This window comes from Amphimedon queenslandica, unplaced genomic scaffold (assembly GCF_000090795.2).
Source record: "Amphimedon queenslandica unplaced genomic scaffold, v1.1 AMPQUscaffold_13519, whole genome shotgun sequence".
NCBI classification, from domain to species: domain Eukaryota; kingdom Metazoa; phylum Porifera; class Demospongiae; order Haplosclerida; family Niphatidae; genus Amphimedon; species Amphimedon queenslandica.
The window spans coordinates 416380-432983 of NW_003546245.1; the positions used below are offsets into that span (position 1 = coordinate 416380).

At 36.8% G+C, this 16604-nt stretch overlaps 7 protein-coding genes across 9 annotated transcripts; 2 read left to right on the plus strand and 5 right to left on the minus strand.

The window, feature by feature from the left end:
• Nucleotides 1-478: 478 nt before the first annotated feature.
• On the minus strand, nt 479-7142 carry LOC100634594 (unconventional myosin-Vb-like). Its single transcript, XM_019997322.1, has 28 exons — nt 6835-7142; nt 6598-6742; nt 6392-6548; nt 5995-6220; nt 5595-5941; nt 5299-5517; nt 4919-5059; nt 4660-4872; nt 4531-4599; nt 4376-4473; nt 4110-4329; nt 4003-4056; nt 3784-3941; nt 3605-3741; nt 3379-3548; nt 3002-3316; nt 2882-2951; nt 2671-2841; nt 2419-2606; nt 2125-2206; nt 1968-2078; nt 1780-1925; nt 1640-1729; nt 1452-1593; nt 1208-1404; nt 1066-1151; nt 855-1023; nt 479-793 (listed from the first exon to the last, which is right to left on the minus strand). Exons 1-28 carry the CDS (start codon nt 7109-7111, stop codon nt 554-556), a joined length of 4638 nt encoding a protein of 1545 aa, XP_019852881.1. The 5' UTR covers nt 7112-7142; the 3' UTR covers nt 479-553.
• On the minus strand, nt 7142-8527 carry LOC100634593 (coiled-coil domain-containing protein 137-like). The gene is made up of 5 exons (XM_003382726.3): nt 8418-8527; nt 8021-8374; nt 7462-7553; nt 7360-7418; nt 7142-7317 (listed from the first exon to the last, which is right to left on the minus strand). The coding sequence occupies exons 1-5, from the start codon at nt 8483-8485 to the stop codon at nt 7183-7185; spliced, it is 708 nt and encodes a 235-aa protein (XP_003382774.1). The 5' UTR covers nt 8486-8527; the 3' UTR covers nt 7142-7182.
• A 26-nt stretch (nt 8528-8553) lies between these two features.
• On the plus strand, nt 8554-9422 carry LOC100634716 (uncharacterized protein C7orf50 homolog). Its single transcript, XM_003382727.3, has 2 exons — nt 8554-9090; nt 9166-9422. The coding sequence occupies exons 1-2, from the start codon at nt 8827-8829 to the stop codon at nt 9370-9372; spliced, it is 471 nt and encodes a 156-aa protein (XP_003382775.1). The 5' UTR covers nt 8554-8826; the 3' UTR covers nt 9373-9422.
• Nucleotides 9279-12358, minus strand: LOC100634717 (transmembrane protein 104-like). Of its 2 annotated transcripts, none has more exons than XM_011406398.2 (10): nt 12263-12358; nt 12097-12218; nt 11850-12042; nt 11658-11778; nt 11227-11261; nt 11145-11175; nt 10997-11096; nt 10782-10923; nt 10628-10721; nt 9279-10395 (listed from the first exon to the last, which is right to left on the minus strand). In XM_011406398.2, exons 1-10 carry the CDS (start codon nt 12317-12319, stop codon nt 9569-9571), a joined length of 1722 nt encoding a protein of 573 aa, XP_011404700.1. In that variant the 5' UTR covers nt 12320-12358; the 3' UTR covers nt 9279-9568. The 2 variants fall into 2 exon arrangements, with proteins under 2 accessions (XP_011404700.1, XP_019852890.1); XM_019997331.1 differs by having other exon boundaries at nt 11227-11285.
• A 34-nt stretch (nt 12359-12392) lies between these two features.
• Nucleotides 12393-13234, plus strand: LOC100634842 (IQ domain-containing protein K-like). Its single transcript, XM_003382811.3, has 6 exons — nt 12393-12451; nt 12497-12585; nt 12643-12770; nt 12820-12904; nt 12952-13008; nt 13066-13234. The coding sequence occupies exons 1-6, from the start codon at nt 12442-12444 to the stop codon at nt 13174-13176; spliced, it is 480 nt and encodes a 159-aa protein (XP_003382859.1). The 5' UTR covers nt 12393-12441; the 3' UTR covers nt 13177-13234.
• LOC105313194 (crossover junction endonuclease EME1-like) lies at nt 13213-14528 on the minus strand. The gene is made up of 8 exons (XM_019997353.1): nt 14260-14528; nt 14089-14204; nt 13902-14035; nt 13766-13853; nt 13670-13724; nt 13486-13614; nt 13382-13438; nt 13213-13326 (listed from the first exon to the last, which is right to left on the minus strand). Exons 1-8 carry the CDS (start codon nt 14260-14262, stop codon nt 13213-13215), a joined length of 696 nt encoding a protein of 231 aa, XP_019852912.1. The 5' UTR covers nt 14263-14528.
• Nucleotides 14529-14925: 397 nt separating this feature from the next.
• Nucleotides 14926-16602, minus strand: LOC100634841 (NADH dehydrogenase [ubiquinone] 1 beta subcomplex subunit 10-A-like). Of its 2 annotated transcripts, XM_019997437.1 has the most exons (4): nt 16450-16542; nt 16267-16406; nt 15473-16217; nt 14926-15354 (listed from the first exon to the last, which is right to left on the minus strand). In XM_019997437.1, the coding sequence occupies exons 3-4, from the start codon at nt 15983-15985 to the stop codon at nt 15064-15066; spliced, it is 804 nt and encodes a 267-aa protein (XP_019852996.1). In that variant the 5' UTR covers nt 15986-16217; nt 16267-16406; nt 16450-16542; the 3' UTR covers nt 14926-15063. The 2 variants fall into 2 exon arrangements, with proteins under 2 accessions (XP_019852996.1, XP_003382776.1); XM_003382728.3 differs by lacking the exon at nt 14926-15354 and having other exon boundaries at nt 15967-16217; nt 16450-16602.
• Between the last annotated feature and the right edge of the window lie 2 nt (nt 16603-16604).

Genomic DNA, 16604 nt, shown 5'->3' on the forward strand with positions numbered 1-16604 from the left:
ACCATCACCAGCCAATGTTATTCTCTGCTCTGTGTCTTTGAAAAGTATGCCAGCTTCCAGCTGGTATTGCCCCGGGGCAATAAGAGCAGCAAGAGGAAATTTAGGGTCTGCTTTACTCAAGTATTCTAAAGCAAACGTTAGGTTCTTACAACCTTTAATTTTATTGACACATGAATCTAAGTCTGAACCGTTGTTGGATACTATGACAATGGTAAAGTCATCAGCTGTGTGGCCATTAACAGAGACTGGGACCAACAAAATGAAAAGAAAGTAAACCAAGAGTGCTTCTACGCGAAGTCCTTTTGAGTAGATTGGAATCTTCCCTATAGAAAGAAAGAAATGAATATGATTTAGATAGAAATGTGGCATCACCTGCTTTGAAATTAAACATGACTTCAAGTTCAACCAAACCAACTAAGAGACTGCCTACTGGGCAGTTCCGCAGTTGTGGCCACGCGCGACAAAAATAATCTAATAATAGATTTTAATCCCTGCCTTTTCATGGTTATTTATTAACTTAAAAGAGTAAACTGTAAAGAGAAATTAGATGATTTTAAATTTTAATCAAAAAATCCAATTGTTTTGGAACATCAATTGCAGCAAAATTAAAAAGAGTAGGAGAATAAGGGATTGAGACTGGAAACTGGTACCGGGAATCAATCATGAGGTTTTCAGTCTCAGACCCAAAACGATGATCCTGGCGATGACACTGACCAACAAACTGTATCACAGATAGCGGCACGCGACTCTCAGACTCAATACTTGGAGTGTACATGCGCAGGATTTTCTGAATCTAAATAGAAAAACAAATTAAAAACAACTGCTCAGTAGTAATATTGGTAGGACTTGGAGACCTGTTGCGTGTTTAAATTTGCACAAAATTCGCTGATACACCTAGCATCATCTTGAGTCTCTTTCTTCATCTGCAATAGTTTGGACGCCTGGACAATCGGTTGAAGAGTATCCAATACAGAAGTGAGTTTGTGTTCTCTTATCCATTCCTCAAGGACATTAAGATTGTACCTATGTTTGTTTGATAATCAAGTGACAATGTAAGTATGTAACCTTATTTGCATTCCTGACGTCCAATGGCACAAGTCTTTTCTAAAAAGAAGATAATTGAGCATAACTCCATTGATGAAATAAAAAATCTAAAAAAATAACAAAAACATCTCCATTTTAATAATATCATTATCTTGCCACTGACTTGCTTAAACATTTGTTCAATAAGGTACGTATCAACAAGACACAACTCCAATTGATTCAGCAAGTCGTTAAGAAACCTCTCTATATCACTGACTGTCACTATCACTGGCTTTACAATACCAAGCAATGTCCTACCCCAACCAACTGGCCTAGCACTAGTAAGACCCGGGATCGACTCATGCTCCAATAAACCAGGAACTACAAATACATATATTATTATAAATATCAATAATTCCTTTATCAACCTATAAGTGGCTCTAGTGTTCTCTCTAAATGATTTATTATGAGGTAGTAGATTGACGTAGCCTCGGCTGTAATGAAGTCATGATAGTCCGACAATTCAAAACTAGTCAGACCGGTAATGTCCTTGCAAGGATTGTAATAAACCTGTAGCGGCAGCAAAAATGATTCAACTAATGGAGGGATAACTCACAGGATCACCACTGTACTGTCTCATGGACTGAAGTAGGCAAGTGATATTACCCAACCAATGACATAATAGATTCAAGTTATCTTTGTAATGCTATGAGAAAACATTAATAAAATACTATTAGTAGTAGGAGTCTGGAATACCTTAGTCAAATATTGAAGTGATGTAACTGTACTTTCAATAAGTTGAGTTGTCATTGTATCAGATGAGCAGTGATCAGCATATCTCAAGCACATGAACAGTATATGGCCTTCAATGCAAGTACCTTCACTAAGGAAATGGTCAGGATCTATATACAAATAATTGAACATTTATTATTAATCAAATTCACCAGTAATAATAGTTTTCATAATTTGAGGAAGGTCACTCTCTTTCCACGACAACATTCCCAGCACGGGTTTGGGTCGGACTAGTCTCCGAATGGTTTTATTAGGTACTCCTCCTTTTAAAGATATGATAAAACACTAGTTTTTTGTTATGCTGCATACCCTTTTTCTTAGTGTGTGGGGATAAAGCAACAAGGGTCACGTCTTCTGTTAAATAATGAAGGCCCAATTCTTCTTTCAAATTCTAAAGACAAAAAAAATAATTATATTTATCAAAAATATTGTGGATAAAAAAATGGAGAATGCTCTCCTATTCATTTTTGGCAAAATTTGACCAAAATCCCTGTACTATATAGTAGAGGGGCTTTGACACAATTTTGGAGCAAATTTAAAAATTTGTAAAAAAACTATTTTTGATTGGAATATCAAAGGGCACCTTATTTTTACTCTACTTACAGTGTTCTCCTCTGTCAATCGACTGACTTCTTCTTGCAAGAATTTCAAGAGAGCATTGTTACTGATTGATTGCTGCGAGTAGAAGGACTGATTCTTAGTCACTAATGACTCATTCCATTCCCTCATTTCTGAAGGAAGTGAATAATACAGACTGGCATCATCAAACACTGGATTATTATTAATACTATCTATAGAGGGAGAGAGAGAGAGAAGAAGAACTAAAACTAAGTGTTGCTACTTGTAATACAATACCATCATGCTCTGGAACGTTTGTCTCTTGAAGTCTTTCACTTGCAAATGTCTTAACTCTTTTGATACTCTCGGACAAGGTCTCTTGTACAGAGACTTTCCTCTCAACTGAGCTTCTTTGCTGAGCTGATGAAGATGATGACAATCTCCTGGTGGATGGTGTGACTATAATAACTATACAAAACTAAGTTACATTCTATCAAACTCTCAATACCATCATTCTCATCTATTTCTTGCACTTGCTTATCAAGCTCATCAAGTTTCTCATTAAATAAAGTTACTTCCTATATGTCAAAGGACATGTACACACACAAACTAATAAGTATTTACTTACCAGTTGCCTTAGCTCTTCATTCTGTACAAGCTCTTCTTTAACTTGGGCTAGCTCCATCTCTAAAGCTTCTCTCTGTATTTTCTCATTTCTCAATTCTTCTGTCATGTCATTCAGCTCATTCTTAAGTGCAGTGCATTGTGACTCATATACTGATAGTTCCTCTAGCTCTTTACATTTCTTGTTAAGGTCGCTGTTCTTTGCTGCTAAACGAGCATTCTTGTCCTCCTCTAGTGTGAGCCGTTGCTGTAGTTCTATGATCTTGAGCTCAAGGCCTTTGTTTAGGTTTTGAAGATGATAGACAGAGCGAGCCTCGATCTAGCAAAAAACAAATTAATAACAGCTCTACTTCCATTCCACCACTCTCTATCAAGCTATACCTTGAGTTCTTTGAGTCTCCTAGTTGCAATCCATTGCCTCACACAGCACTGGACTCTAATGATACTCCTCTTCCTCCACAATGCTCTCTTATGGCCCTGCCTTCTCCTCCAGTAAGCTTGTAAAACAACTGCAGCTTTATTTTGCTTAAGAGCAAGAGCAAGCCTGCGAGCTGTGACAATGAAATCACATAAAATAAAGTACACTTTATTACTTAACTATAGATACCTTTCATTCCTCTATAAACTGATTGCATAAAGAGACTGATCTTTCTCAAGGAATGATATGCTCTTCTACTCTTGTACATTTTATACATTGACTGTATCTTAGTAGCAGCACGACTTTCTCTTATAGCTTGAGCCCTCCTGCAACAAGATGAATAGAATCATTTATTGCATTTCTTTTACCTTCTGACAATAAGTCCTCTTATACGAGACTGGAGTCCTCTCACCATCTTGCACACTTTCAAATATCTTCGTCTCTCTCTCCACATTCTTACGTTTCTCTGTATCAGGAGACAGGACTCATGCAGTAGTGCTGATCTAAGACTCTCGAGATAAGCAACCTATGCACAGTTAGTAACACAAACAAAGTTACATAATAACCAAATGTATTATTATGTATACCTGCCCAGCTCTGAAGAAAACCTTGTTTGTACCAACACGATACTTATCGATATCCTTGAGGACAAAAAGAGAAGCATTAAATCAATAAAACAGGTGCTAAAGCATACGTTAATGTGTTGTTTCAAAATGACTTGACAAAGTTTGACTTGGTCTCTCTCCAAGTTTCCTTTATTTATAAATTTAAGCTGTAGCTTTGGTAGCAGCATCCAGTAGCGATCGATGAACTCCTTATAAAAATACCTTGAGGGGAAACCCATTGCACTAATCCTAATAGTTTCTATAATACCGCAGGCTCTTAACTGCTCAACTACACGGAGTCTGTTAAAACTGTATATTAATAATAATAATAATAATTTAGAATTTGGATTTGTACCTGAATGGAGTTTTAGTGTCATTTGGTTTTATGCAGCGAATGTAATGGGGAGTGGTCAAATTGAGAGTACCCATCAGTGTTGAAAGACTATCTTTAAACTACATGTATGAATTAATCTTGCTAATATATATAATTATAATAATGACAGTATTTACCATACTGCCTACATCGACTTTCCTTCCTTCTTTAGTAGCAATAGGAAACAATCCTGACACAAAACCATTCTACATCATAACAAAAAAGCCCCACACTCAATAAAAGCTTATACAATATTGCTCCATTACTTGTGATGACTGCAATAACTTGAGGTGCTCACGAGACAGCAAGTCAGTATTTTTTGAAATAAAACCCTGAGTCTCGTACAGAACAGTGCTAGCATAATGACGAACACCAAACGAAGTCCTTGAAGTACGAGGTTTTGTGAAATGACTATGACCCTTCTTTAATATCTGCTCGTATAGCTTATCAATGAGCATGGAGTCACTGCTATTCGGCATCTGTAGGTCACATGAGATTTACATGATGGGGACAAGGTGACATTACCTTGCATGTTTCGTTGAGGAGGTCCAGTATACCTAGTTTACCTTCGATTAGGTCTATGCAAGGCTGATTGTCATAGTAATCAATGAATGACCAGGTAATGCCTTCAGACATGTATTCCTGCTGCTCTAGTTTAAAGACGTGCTGAAAAAGTAATAAAAAGAAATAATAATTATGGCATCATTAGTACTCATTATTAATTGGAATTCACTCAAACTTTCTCTGCATAGCATAAGAGGCTAGTGGCACAGCAAAAAATACATGACTCAAATGCCTTTTAACATAACATAACTAAAGGCAATGCTATTGGCATATGAAAATTTTAAGGATATTTTCAAAGCCCAAAGATCATGAGTTTCATAATTGCGTGAAGTGTTCCGTACTATGTTGAATTGTTGCTGGAGTTTCTCGTTGGCATAGTTAATGCAAAACTGCTCAAACGAATTGTGACGGAAAATCTCAAAGCCATAAATATCTAAAACCCCAATGAAAGACTCAGAGTGAGTGTGAGAGCCAGTGAGACTCTGATTGATCCTTTCTACAATCCACTCAAAGAGATGATCATACAAATGGCTAGAGAGACTGTCCCGACTGCTAATAGCCTAATAAAGAATAATGAAGAATAAAATGGTGTTGATTAGAGTGACATTTTGACTATTAAAAAGATCAATTGCAATACCTGTGACACTGTTAATGGTTTCACAAGCACTTCATGAGTTGTGATGATCTGTCTATTGCAAAGCCACTGACTCAGAGATGAAGAGGGGACATTCAATAGAGAAGAGCACTGCTTTAAACTGTCTTGATACTCATTTACATAGGAGCTATCCTCATCCTTTTGCTCAATGCCCACATTGCCAAGGTGAAGGATTGCTGCCAGGAGACTAAATATCTGTGACTTTTGTTGATCTTGGAATCCTAACTGACCCAACCCACTAGCAAAAACATCAAACATGGAACTGTCATCCACCCCTTGTATTAGAGGTGAACCACCTTGACTAGTGTAATGAAAATGATCAGGCAAGCCTAATAGAAATGTAATAATAATAACGAGGCCAGTGCACAATATTCGAGTCTACCTAGGTTTAATTGCTGAAATTGAGGCTCATCTCTCTTTGCTAGTAACTGATAGAATATGTGATAGTTTCTCTCTCCAGTTGCCTGTGTCACCACTCTTGTCTTCTCCAGTAGGTAAGTTCTCAGTTGAGCTCTCTGGACTCTAAACTTCCCGTCAAAGCCAATCTCAATATACTTCCCAAATCTACTGCTGTTGTCATTACGGGTTGTCTTAGCATTGCCGACAGCCTTCGGACATAAAGAAGTGAGAGAGAGAGAGAGAGAGAGAGAGAATCGATGATCGAAGAAGAGAAGATAGTAAACAATAACATAATCGCTTGCCAATATACAACATAATGATGAAGAGTGCAGTGTGACTGCCAAGAGATTATGAACGTACATATTATATTTACTATATACCTCTAGTATATTGTTAGATGCCAGGACTTTACTCTCTATGTTGGCATTGTTATTCTCTCCACTGACCGAAGCAAAGTATTGCAAAATGTACTTTGCATTGACCGTCTTTCCAGCTCCACTCTCACCACTTACAATTATAGACTGATTTCCATCACCTCTGAAAGATTAATGTAATTATTATTCTTTATAACCAAAAATTAATTTACTGTTTTAATTTGTGATAAGCTTCTTGAGCAACAGCAAAAACATGAGGATCCATGTCCCTCGGGTCGCTGGTGCTATACGCTAGTCTTATCCAATCACCATATATAGAAAGGGGTTGGTATGGATTGATAGCAACCAGAACAATACCTTATGAGAAAGAAATGAATGAGAAGATACAGTAACATGAATAAAATTTAATTATTTTATCTTTTTGTGTGATTTTTGAATGCATCCCTCACCACAGTAGGTGTATATCATGGCTGACTGCTCGTACCTCAGCTGTAGGCTGTGGAGGACGGCTGGCTCGTGTAGGTAGCTGAGTGTGGTCAGATCGTTAGCTCCCAACAATATCTCCGGATTGCATATGAATGGCGGGTCCTCGAGAGAAATACAGGACTCTTCTCCATCGCACGCAACTATTATACAGTTCGAGGCCTTGTCTAAACGAAGTACCACTCCACTGGACCATACTTTACTCGAGTGAGGGATCCACACTCTTGCTCCTTTCTCAACCATTCTCACCGCCCTATTGGTAGCATCACGTGATCAGAGCAGCCCACGTTTGTACACGTGGTCAAAAGCATTTATTATTTAGAAATAGTCCTATTTGTTCTTTTCTTTGCCTGTCGATAGATGCTGATGGCCTTTTCTCTCTCTTCTTGAATATCTTTCTGCTTTTTCAAAGGAATGGCTACCTTTGTTGCTGCTTTTTTCTTTTTATTCTACAAAACAGTAACATAGACTAAACCAAACTGAAGGAATACCTTTGGAGCTGGAGTAAGACTTGGAGGTGCTTTAGCAACTTCCCCAAACTTAATGCAATCTACAAACAATAGACATCATCATATACAATCATTGTTTCCTACCTTGAAGATCCTCAAAATCTAGTCCTTCTGTGTCATCAATTCTAATGCCTTTCTTTCTAAGCTGAGATTTCAATTTCCGTCGCTTCAGATACCTAGCCAATGCATCAGAGATAAAAAATTCATAAAAAATCTAAATCTGATCAAAATGAGCTCAAACTTTCTACGCAATATAAGTACATGTATATACATCAGATAAAATTATAAAAATGGAGAATTCTCTGCTTTTCATTTTTGGTAAAATTTGGCCAAAATCCCTGTACTATAGTACAGGGACTTTGGCCCGATTTTGGAGTAAATTAGAAAATTCGTAAAAAATCTAAACTTGATTGAAATGAGCTTAAACTTTCTACGCAACATAAGTACATGTATATGCATCAGAAAATAATATTAAAATGGAGAATTCTCTACTTTTCATTTTTGGTGAAATTTGGCCAAAATCCCTGTACTATATAGTACAGGGACTTTTGTCCAATTTTGGAACAACTTTAAAAATTTATTTTGCTGACAAGGAGCTAAGCATTACTGTGGGAAACTCTGATAGTACACATATGTATCTTACTCCTTTCTCTTGGTACTTGTTGAAGCAACTTTCTTATGAGCAGAGATTAATCTTTTGTTTGCCTCTTCATTGATTCGTAGTAAATATTGCTCTGTCCCCTCCCCTGCCATTCTTTTGTATTTTAAAGGGTCTTCATCTTCTTTGTCATCATCTCTGGGAGACTCTATCTTCTCGATAACCTTTCGCCTTTTAGACTGTTTCCCATCACCAGTCTTAACATTTTTACTCTCTTTTTCATCTTCATTTGATGGTATTTCCCTCTTCTTTGGTGGTTGACTGTACAATAGAAAGTCACGAAAACTCCTTGATAACGATTGAGACTTTTCACCTTTCTTTGGTGGCAAATTGAAGCCCCTGAATTTTAAAATTAAAATTAGTTTCAAAAGTACCCCCTCACTTGTCTAAATCTTTCTTAGGTCCTTTGTAAAATGGATCACAAGACTTCACCTTCCTTACCCTACCCATGATGGAAGCACGTGGGTAGGTGTGGCTGCAGAATACGATGTGTCACTCAAGGATAATTTTAGGATATCCGGGATTTTAAAGACATGGTGTTATGAACATTCTTGTTTCTGGCTGCAGAAGGATATTTGCTGTTAGATTCTACTGCATTAAGACTCCACTACCACCTCCACCGACCACCTGTTGTATGAGTGGATGTCAGAATTGTGTATGGATAAAATACGCCCAGGAAATATTGTCCATTTATAAAGACACAGAGAAAGTGAGCAAGGAAGTACTGGATAATATCACTGACCCGAGTCTTAGAGCATTCCTACAAATAGAACTGAAACTGAAACTTAAAAATGACTCCGACTAAGACAGCACCGAATGATAGCACAAAGACAAAGAAGAGGGGGAAGAGAGGAGGAAGGAAAGGGAGTCGAAGTGGAAAGGTCAAAAAGAAGAAGGCTGGTGGTGGTGGTAAAGCCACACCTCCTGTTCCGGAAGAAATAAAGTCAGAAATTGCACTGAAGTATCTTCGTCAGTGGTCGACTGATAGGGACAGCTGGATGTTTAAAAAGAAACTGCAATTCTGGCTGATAAAGAATATTTATAATAAAGAGAAGGTATTACTAACACTCTTGATCATATTACATTAAGTGCTGGTTGTAGCAATGCGTAATTTTCCATTTTCTGTTTAGATCGGAAAAGCAGATTTTAAGATACTCCTTCAGTATTTGGAGGGTCTTCAAGGTTCTCATAGAGCTCGTTTGACTCAAGAGGCTGAAGAGATTGTGAAGAAGTTTACCAGCAGCAAAGATGACAAAACCAAGGATAGTACTCTTGATGAAACCAAGGACAGAAAGCAGTGCAAAAGAGCTCAGAGAATAATCAAACATTTATCATGAAATCACATCCTTTTTCTTAAATAGTTATATAATTATTATTTAAAAATAAACCTGTGGCACAAAAATTGCAATTATAATAATAGTTATACAAAATGTAAGCATTAACTCAAAATGGCTTAGACGTTCTCGGAGGGAATAAATGAAACACAATAATTGTAATAATAATAATTAGCAAATAATATATTATATATAAATATTAAAATGGCTCAGATGTCTTTGGAGGGAATAATGCTAAATCCAGGACCATCATAACAACACTAATGCCTGCCCAGCCCAAAACAATCACCATGAAGACGACATGGCTCAACGGAGTACTGTAAGGATTCTTATACTTCCCAAAACTTTTCTTAAATTTATAATGAGCAAAAAGGACAAGGGTAGCCGGGATAACATACTGGACTCCGACACCAGGAAACGAGCCGGTTATAGAGACAAGTATATCGATCTGCTGCGTAGCATACGCTATCACAATAGGAGGGGTCAGTGCTAGTACTGGAAACAAGAAACGGTCAATAACAAAAGGGAACTTTATAGACTTGTCAGCTTCAAGTGGCTCCTTTCCTAGTAATCCTCTTATTTGAGGCTCAGAGAGGAGTAGCTTCATAAGACACTTGAGGTTTTCACGAAGCGTGACAGAGATAATGGGGAAACTAGCGCTAAGAGTGAAGACAGGGAACAGCGCCAGGTATATACCAAATACCAGCTTCCAGTAAGGATCACCCGGATTAAAGAAATCAAGAGAATAGAGGGGTTTCATATCCTCGGGACGAAAAGCAAAGACTCCACTGAACACCAGGAGGTAATAGAAGACAAGGATGATAGTAAAATCACTAAATAATATACGATAGATGTATTTCTTTGATGACATAGGAGTGACCATGCCAGGGAGGGAGTGGTGACACATGAAGGAGTACACGCTGACTCCAAAAAGATTCGGGAGTACTTTAAAATCGGCAGTTTTTGGAGAAGAGTGATGTCCTTGGCCAATCCTCACAAAAGCCAGTGATATCATCAACATGAAAGCTATTATGAAAAAGACAAATTATAATTGTAACTGACGCTATATCAATAATTATGCACAAGGCAAAAGTAATTAAATGTCATTGGTAATAAGACACATGTACAACATTTCGTTTTCTTGTTGGCATAAGAACATCCAACATACACACACGAAGCATTACTGTAACAAACCATATCAAATCAAACTATCACATCATTAATTGGCTGATGTTTCCAATAGGGTATAAATCGTTACCTAAATATCTTAGAATAGTTGTAGTGATTTGCATAAGCTTGGTCTTTGACATATTAAAGAAAGTGAATGGGCCAATACAGAGTATGAAAACCAACTAAAAGACAAAGACAGAGGATTACAACAGCTGCTAATAAAACATGACTACCTCACTCACCAAAAAAATATAATAAATCTCTATCTTGTTTAAACCAGGAAAGCAAGCATCAGAATAAGTATCAGAATAAGCATCAGTTCCATTTTCAGTTTCATAGTCCCTGGTACCATTACTTGTATTATGATAATGAGAATACATATCACTATAAGAATAAACAATAGAGTGTTTATGGTCACATAAGTATGACACATTGTTGAAAATTATGATTAACTTACCAAACAACACGAGTGACAGAGGCTGGAGCTATGACAGCATAAACAGATAAATCACCACACAAGTACAGGCATATGCACAAGTAGTATAAGGCGACGCCCACTAAAATAAACTGCTAGTACAAATTTACAGAGTCAAAAGGAATCTTACCTTTTGGATAAAATAAGGTAGCCATTGAACCCTGAAATTAAAATTTATATACACGTAATAATTGTGAGATAGTACTGCTTACCAGCTCATACTTAGTGTCAATTTCAAAGTCCTCATCTATGGGAGCAAGATGTAATATTTCTGAAGTTGAGTATTTGTAGCAGTAGCAGTAAAATATTATGATAGCAGCATTACATAGGTAGCAGCAGATAGAATGTATATATAACAGCAGGAGAATGATGATGTAAATGCACGTGGTACATTTATATAGAAAAAAGTGAGGAAGGTTATATGAACATGGGTTAGTTTGAAATGATACAACAGTTTTAAAGTTAATGAAGACACACATCCATGTCATTTCCACATATGAACAACAGTAACAGACTTAAGTATCTACATTACAAACTGCACACCATAAATTAGTAAAGCTCATTAAGAAAACAAAAGTTTAAGTCTTTATAACACAACCCACACACACCACACACACACACACAATAATTTGGGGCTGCCAACCTGAATCAGAGGATGGTTGCATTAAGGGAGTAACCTCAGTTATATTGACTTGCTCTTCTTTCTTGTCAGGATCATAAACTCCGGACACATCAACACAATATGGCGGTATTGTGCTGACCGACTAAAAGAAAGATGGAAGTGAAATTAAAATCATTACATTTCAAAACATGATACAATATACTATTCATTTACTTCTTCTGTACTCGAGTGTGAAAGCGAATCACCATTATCCTTCGAAAGAGAAGGCGACCGTCTCTTCAATGAATAATTCAGCGGTTTCCTCGATTGCGCTGTCATATCCTTCACTCTCTCTCTTCTCTTACTCATTCTCTCATAAGCATTAGCAGCAGCCATACACTCTATGACATAACTAGCACTGATGTAGCTGTAGGAATGGAAAGAATACAAATAGACTGAGAGATTCTAAGTTTTCCCTTACCTCATTGCACACAGAATGAGGAGAAGTATGGTACCTAATGCTAGACCAGCTTTGTTAAAGGCCTGAGGTAAAGCTAAAACGCCTGCACCGACAATAAGGTTGAAGATATAAGCGAAAGCAATCTAAAGGAAAAGACTGGATAGAAAGAGTTGAAGTTTTTATTTACTGGCGAGGAGTAGGTGCCCATTTTCTTTTCACTTCTGCCTTCACCTTTCTCTGCCATTTCTGCGGATTTAGATCTATTAATAACCAGCAGTCAATAAATTCATATTAAATAATAAACTAATAGAGCATGCGCATAAACATAATCTGCCAACCATAGTTACCAAGCAACTGCAAAACAATATGGCTGAAGGTAGAAAAATTTAGTTTGATATTGTTGTATTAATTATTATTACAGAATCTGCTACAAGTTACTTAGAGAGAGAAATATTTCCAGTGCTACTGCCGGGATTAGAGGAAATGCTCCATGTTGCATCAACAACAGAAGTGAGAAAAATTATAATGTGATTAACACAATGATTTCTGGCTCGATTTCTGGTACAGAAACGCAAGAGATTCAACTCGTTAGATTACTTAGTGGAGTACCTGTACAAGCACAATCCAAGAAAAGATGGTCGAGATGAGATAACGCTTGCTAAAATTCCTTTTGTCGAGGAAGAATGGAAAAAGAAGTCAGTTATAATCCATTATATTTGGCACATCATAATCCTTTTCTTCCAGTCCAAGGCCACCACTGCCTCCCTCAGCTACACTAAGTGAAGATGAAGCACGACTGATCATACAAGCAGCATACAGAGGATATAGAGTAAGAATGACTTCGATAATGGGAATGAATTGTAAGTGTATTTTCAGACAAGGTGTAGAGAAGATGTACAGCTGTTTAGAGAGTGGCAAAAAGGACGTAGAAAAGTATGCAAAATGAGACAAAAATCAAGTTTTAATCATCATAATTTTTATCTTCATAAGGAGATAAATGCAGTGAAAGTGATACAAAGAGAATGGAGAAGACACAGGGAGGAAAAAGATGACAGTAAAACAAGTGAAATGAATATGAACCAAGAAAATGAGAACGTTTAACTGAATAATAGAGATTCCTCTAAATTTTTAAAATCATCAGTTTGATAGTAACTCAGAAGCTTGCTTGCACATCATAGAAAAATGAATCCTCTTTGAAATGGAAGCTCCAACTCTTCTAGTGCTAGCAATCACTCCTGCACCTCGTCTGACCTACAATTAGTACACATGCACTGTTTGCCATGGGCAGCAACACATTTCCTAATACCTGTATGTCTTCTAAAAGTGATTCAGCCTCTTTTTGTGAACTACAGTTACCATAAGCCTATTAATAATAATAGAAATTAAATAGAGTTTAAGTTTATATCCTGCCTTTAAGAGATGTGATGGTGAAGGATACTTGGTAATGATTGCCGAAGCAACTGGAGTTGATACTCCAGGATACTGTAATAACTGATGCTGCCAAATCAGTCCAGTCTTATCGCCTGCTTCCTTCAAAGCCTATAAATGCATTAGTTTGATGATAAGAGAGAAATTAAAATTTGCTGTGGCATACTTTTCTTGTTGCCCCGGGTCCTAAATCTCCATGAAACGAAAAAGAATCCTCCTTCCTATGCAACCTCAAAAATAGAACATTAATAATATTTAATACTTGAATGGTCTGTCAGCTAGTGCCTTTGTATAAGTGATAATGATATCAGCAACCAGTTCAGGAGAATTACATAACCTTACACTGTACCCTAATACAACAAATATAAGATGATAAGTCACAATGCACATTCCGCTACCTGTTTCAAGTTGTAGTCCTACCATAACATTCTCACAATCAAAGTATGATAGTACTTCTCCTGAATTTAAATGGGCAGCTTTATTTTTACGGACAGCTGCTCTAAAAATTCTATCCCTTTGCGTCTTTTGGGCTCTAAATAATTTTAAAGCATTAAGGCATATAATACATAATAATAATTATTATACCTCAGTGCTGCATCAATGTTGTTGACAAGGATGACAACATTCTTTGGATCACGTCCTTGAGCAAACCTTTGCATAAACTGCAATAAAGTTTCATCATCAGATTGACTGGTTTGATCCTATAAAAATACATAAAATTTAGCATCAGTCACAATCAAGATAGCTTTTGATTACCATTAATTTTGAGGATGCAACAAGCTTTAGAAAATGAGTCCCTGACTCTATTATACACAAGAAATCTTCATCAATTTCCTGAACATTCTCGATGACCTAAAAATGAATTATTGCTATCCTCAAAATTTTGGTATAGTGCTCAGGTTCTTGCCAGCTCAGATTTAGCTTGCTCATTAGAGCTTTGTAGAAAACCCTGATCCATGTTATTTTGCCAAAAATGAAAAGTAGAGAATTCTTAATTTCTATAATATTTTCTGGTACATATACATGTACTTATGTTGTGTAGAAAGTTTGAGCTGATTCCAATCAAGTTTGGATTTTTTATGATTTTTTAAAGTTGTTCCAAAATCGGACAAAAGTCCCTGTACTATAGTACAGGGATTTTTGTCAAATTTTGTCAAAAATGAAAAGTAGAGAATTCTTAATTTTTATAATATTTTCTGATGCATATACATGTACTTATGTTGCGTGGAAAGTTTGAGCTCATTCTGATCAAGTTTGGATTTTTTATGAATTTTTTAAGTTGCTTCAAAATTGGGACAAAGTCCCTGTACTATAGTACAGGGATTTTGGTCAAATTTCACAAAAAATGAAAAGTAGAAATTTCTCCATTTTTATATTTTTTTCTGATACATATACATGTTCTTATGTTGTGTAGAAACTTTGAGCTCATTCCAATCAAAATTAGATTTTTTACAGATTTTTAAAAGTTACTCCAAAAACCATTCACTATTGTAGTGCTTTTTGGCTCATGTCTGTAGTATGCTGTTTAGCTGACTTAGCATGCTTTGTGGGAAACCCAGCTTACAAGGTGTGAATTAAATTACTATAATAAGATATAGGTTTGCTCTCTCTCTCTCTCTCACTCACTTTAGCTAGTTCTTGATCCAAACATCTTGTTGTGCTTTTTCTCTTCCACATCACACAGTGCTGGGGAAGAGACGGCTCAACTTTATATTGCACTTCTAACTCTTCCAGCTGCTCTAATAATGACTTCATCAGTTTGGGACATTCTGTTATGCTAGTCTCCAACTGTACGATCATTTGCTTGACTCTATGACCAGGTCTGGTTTCTTTCCTACCCTCCGTTTCAGCCTAAAAATAATTCTAGTAGCACAAAAAGTAACAACTTGCATAATTTTGCTAAAATTTTACCACGAATCATTTAAATTTGCAAAAAAATCTTTAAGCTATATATACGGAAGAAACTTGCCTGTGATACCATCTTGTGTACCCTTTTCTCATGCTCCTTCTCTGCCTTCTTCCTCTCCCTCTCCAACCTCCGTGCCTCCTTCTCCTTCTCAATCCTACGCTTCTTTGCAACTTTTGGATCCAGCTCCAACTCTTCTTCCTCAGACACACTTTGACTCTCAGGCTCTGCACACTTTGCTACATCAGGAGGCGAATCAAGTTCAATGACATTTGAAGTACTACTAAATTCAGTAGATCTTTTATTATTCTTATTTCTAGTGGCTGTGCTATCCCGTACAGCTCCTTTATTCTTTGAGGAGGAGGGTCTTGTAGTCTTCCTTTTTAATATAGAGCTGAAAGAGGGCAGCTCCTCGTCAGAGCTGGTTTTTTCAGTATCAGAAGAAATTAAAATACATTCAGCCATATGACACGTGTAGCCACGCCTTTTCAACTCAGCCACACCCATTTTAAATCTGCTACAGCTGCAATGCATAATGATTGAATAAAGTAAAAGTATTATTAATGGAAAGGGCATGGCTTAATCTGGAATCAATTAATTCCATTATATAGGTGATAGCCTATAGATCTATGTAGATTTTTCAAGATGGTACAAGTTCAAAATTGAAGAATCGAATACCTCAGAATCACCCATCTCTAGATATTACATAATGATAATACATAGGCTATTAACCACTAATAATAATAATAATAATAACTATTTCTGTTTGACTTATATTTGCACTTGACTTAATGAAAAGAGAGCCATCCTAAATAAAATAACGAAAAGATAAAACCGTTTCATTTCTTTCTTGATACCTTCCGATCTATACTTGCGATGAGCTTTCATATAGGCCTCAACATGTTCACGACATCTTTGAAGATGATTGACCTCTTCTCTCCTCTGGCATTCTTTGACTCTTTCTCTCAAAATCCTTACCACTTCCAAGTCAATAGCCCTATGTGGTGGTAGAGGTCATAAAAATTTAAAACTTTACTCACCTGTCTCTTGCAACTTGGTCTCTAGCTTTCTGTTTACCCAAAAAATCCCCGGGCTCGACTTCGTCAAGACCTGGAACGCGAGGATATTCTCTTGGCCACTTAGACGCCATTTTGAAAACAAAAACCAAGCCACGCCCTTTCCTGCAGCCTCCAGC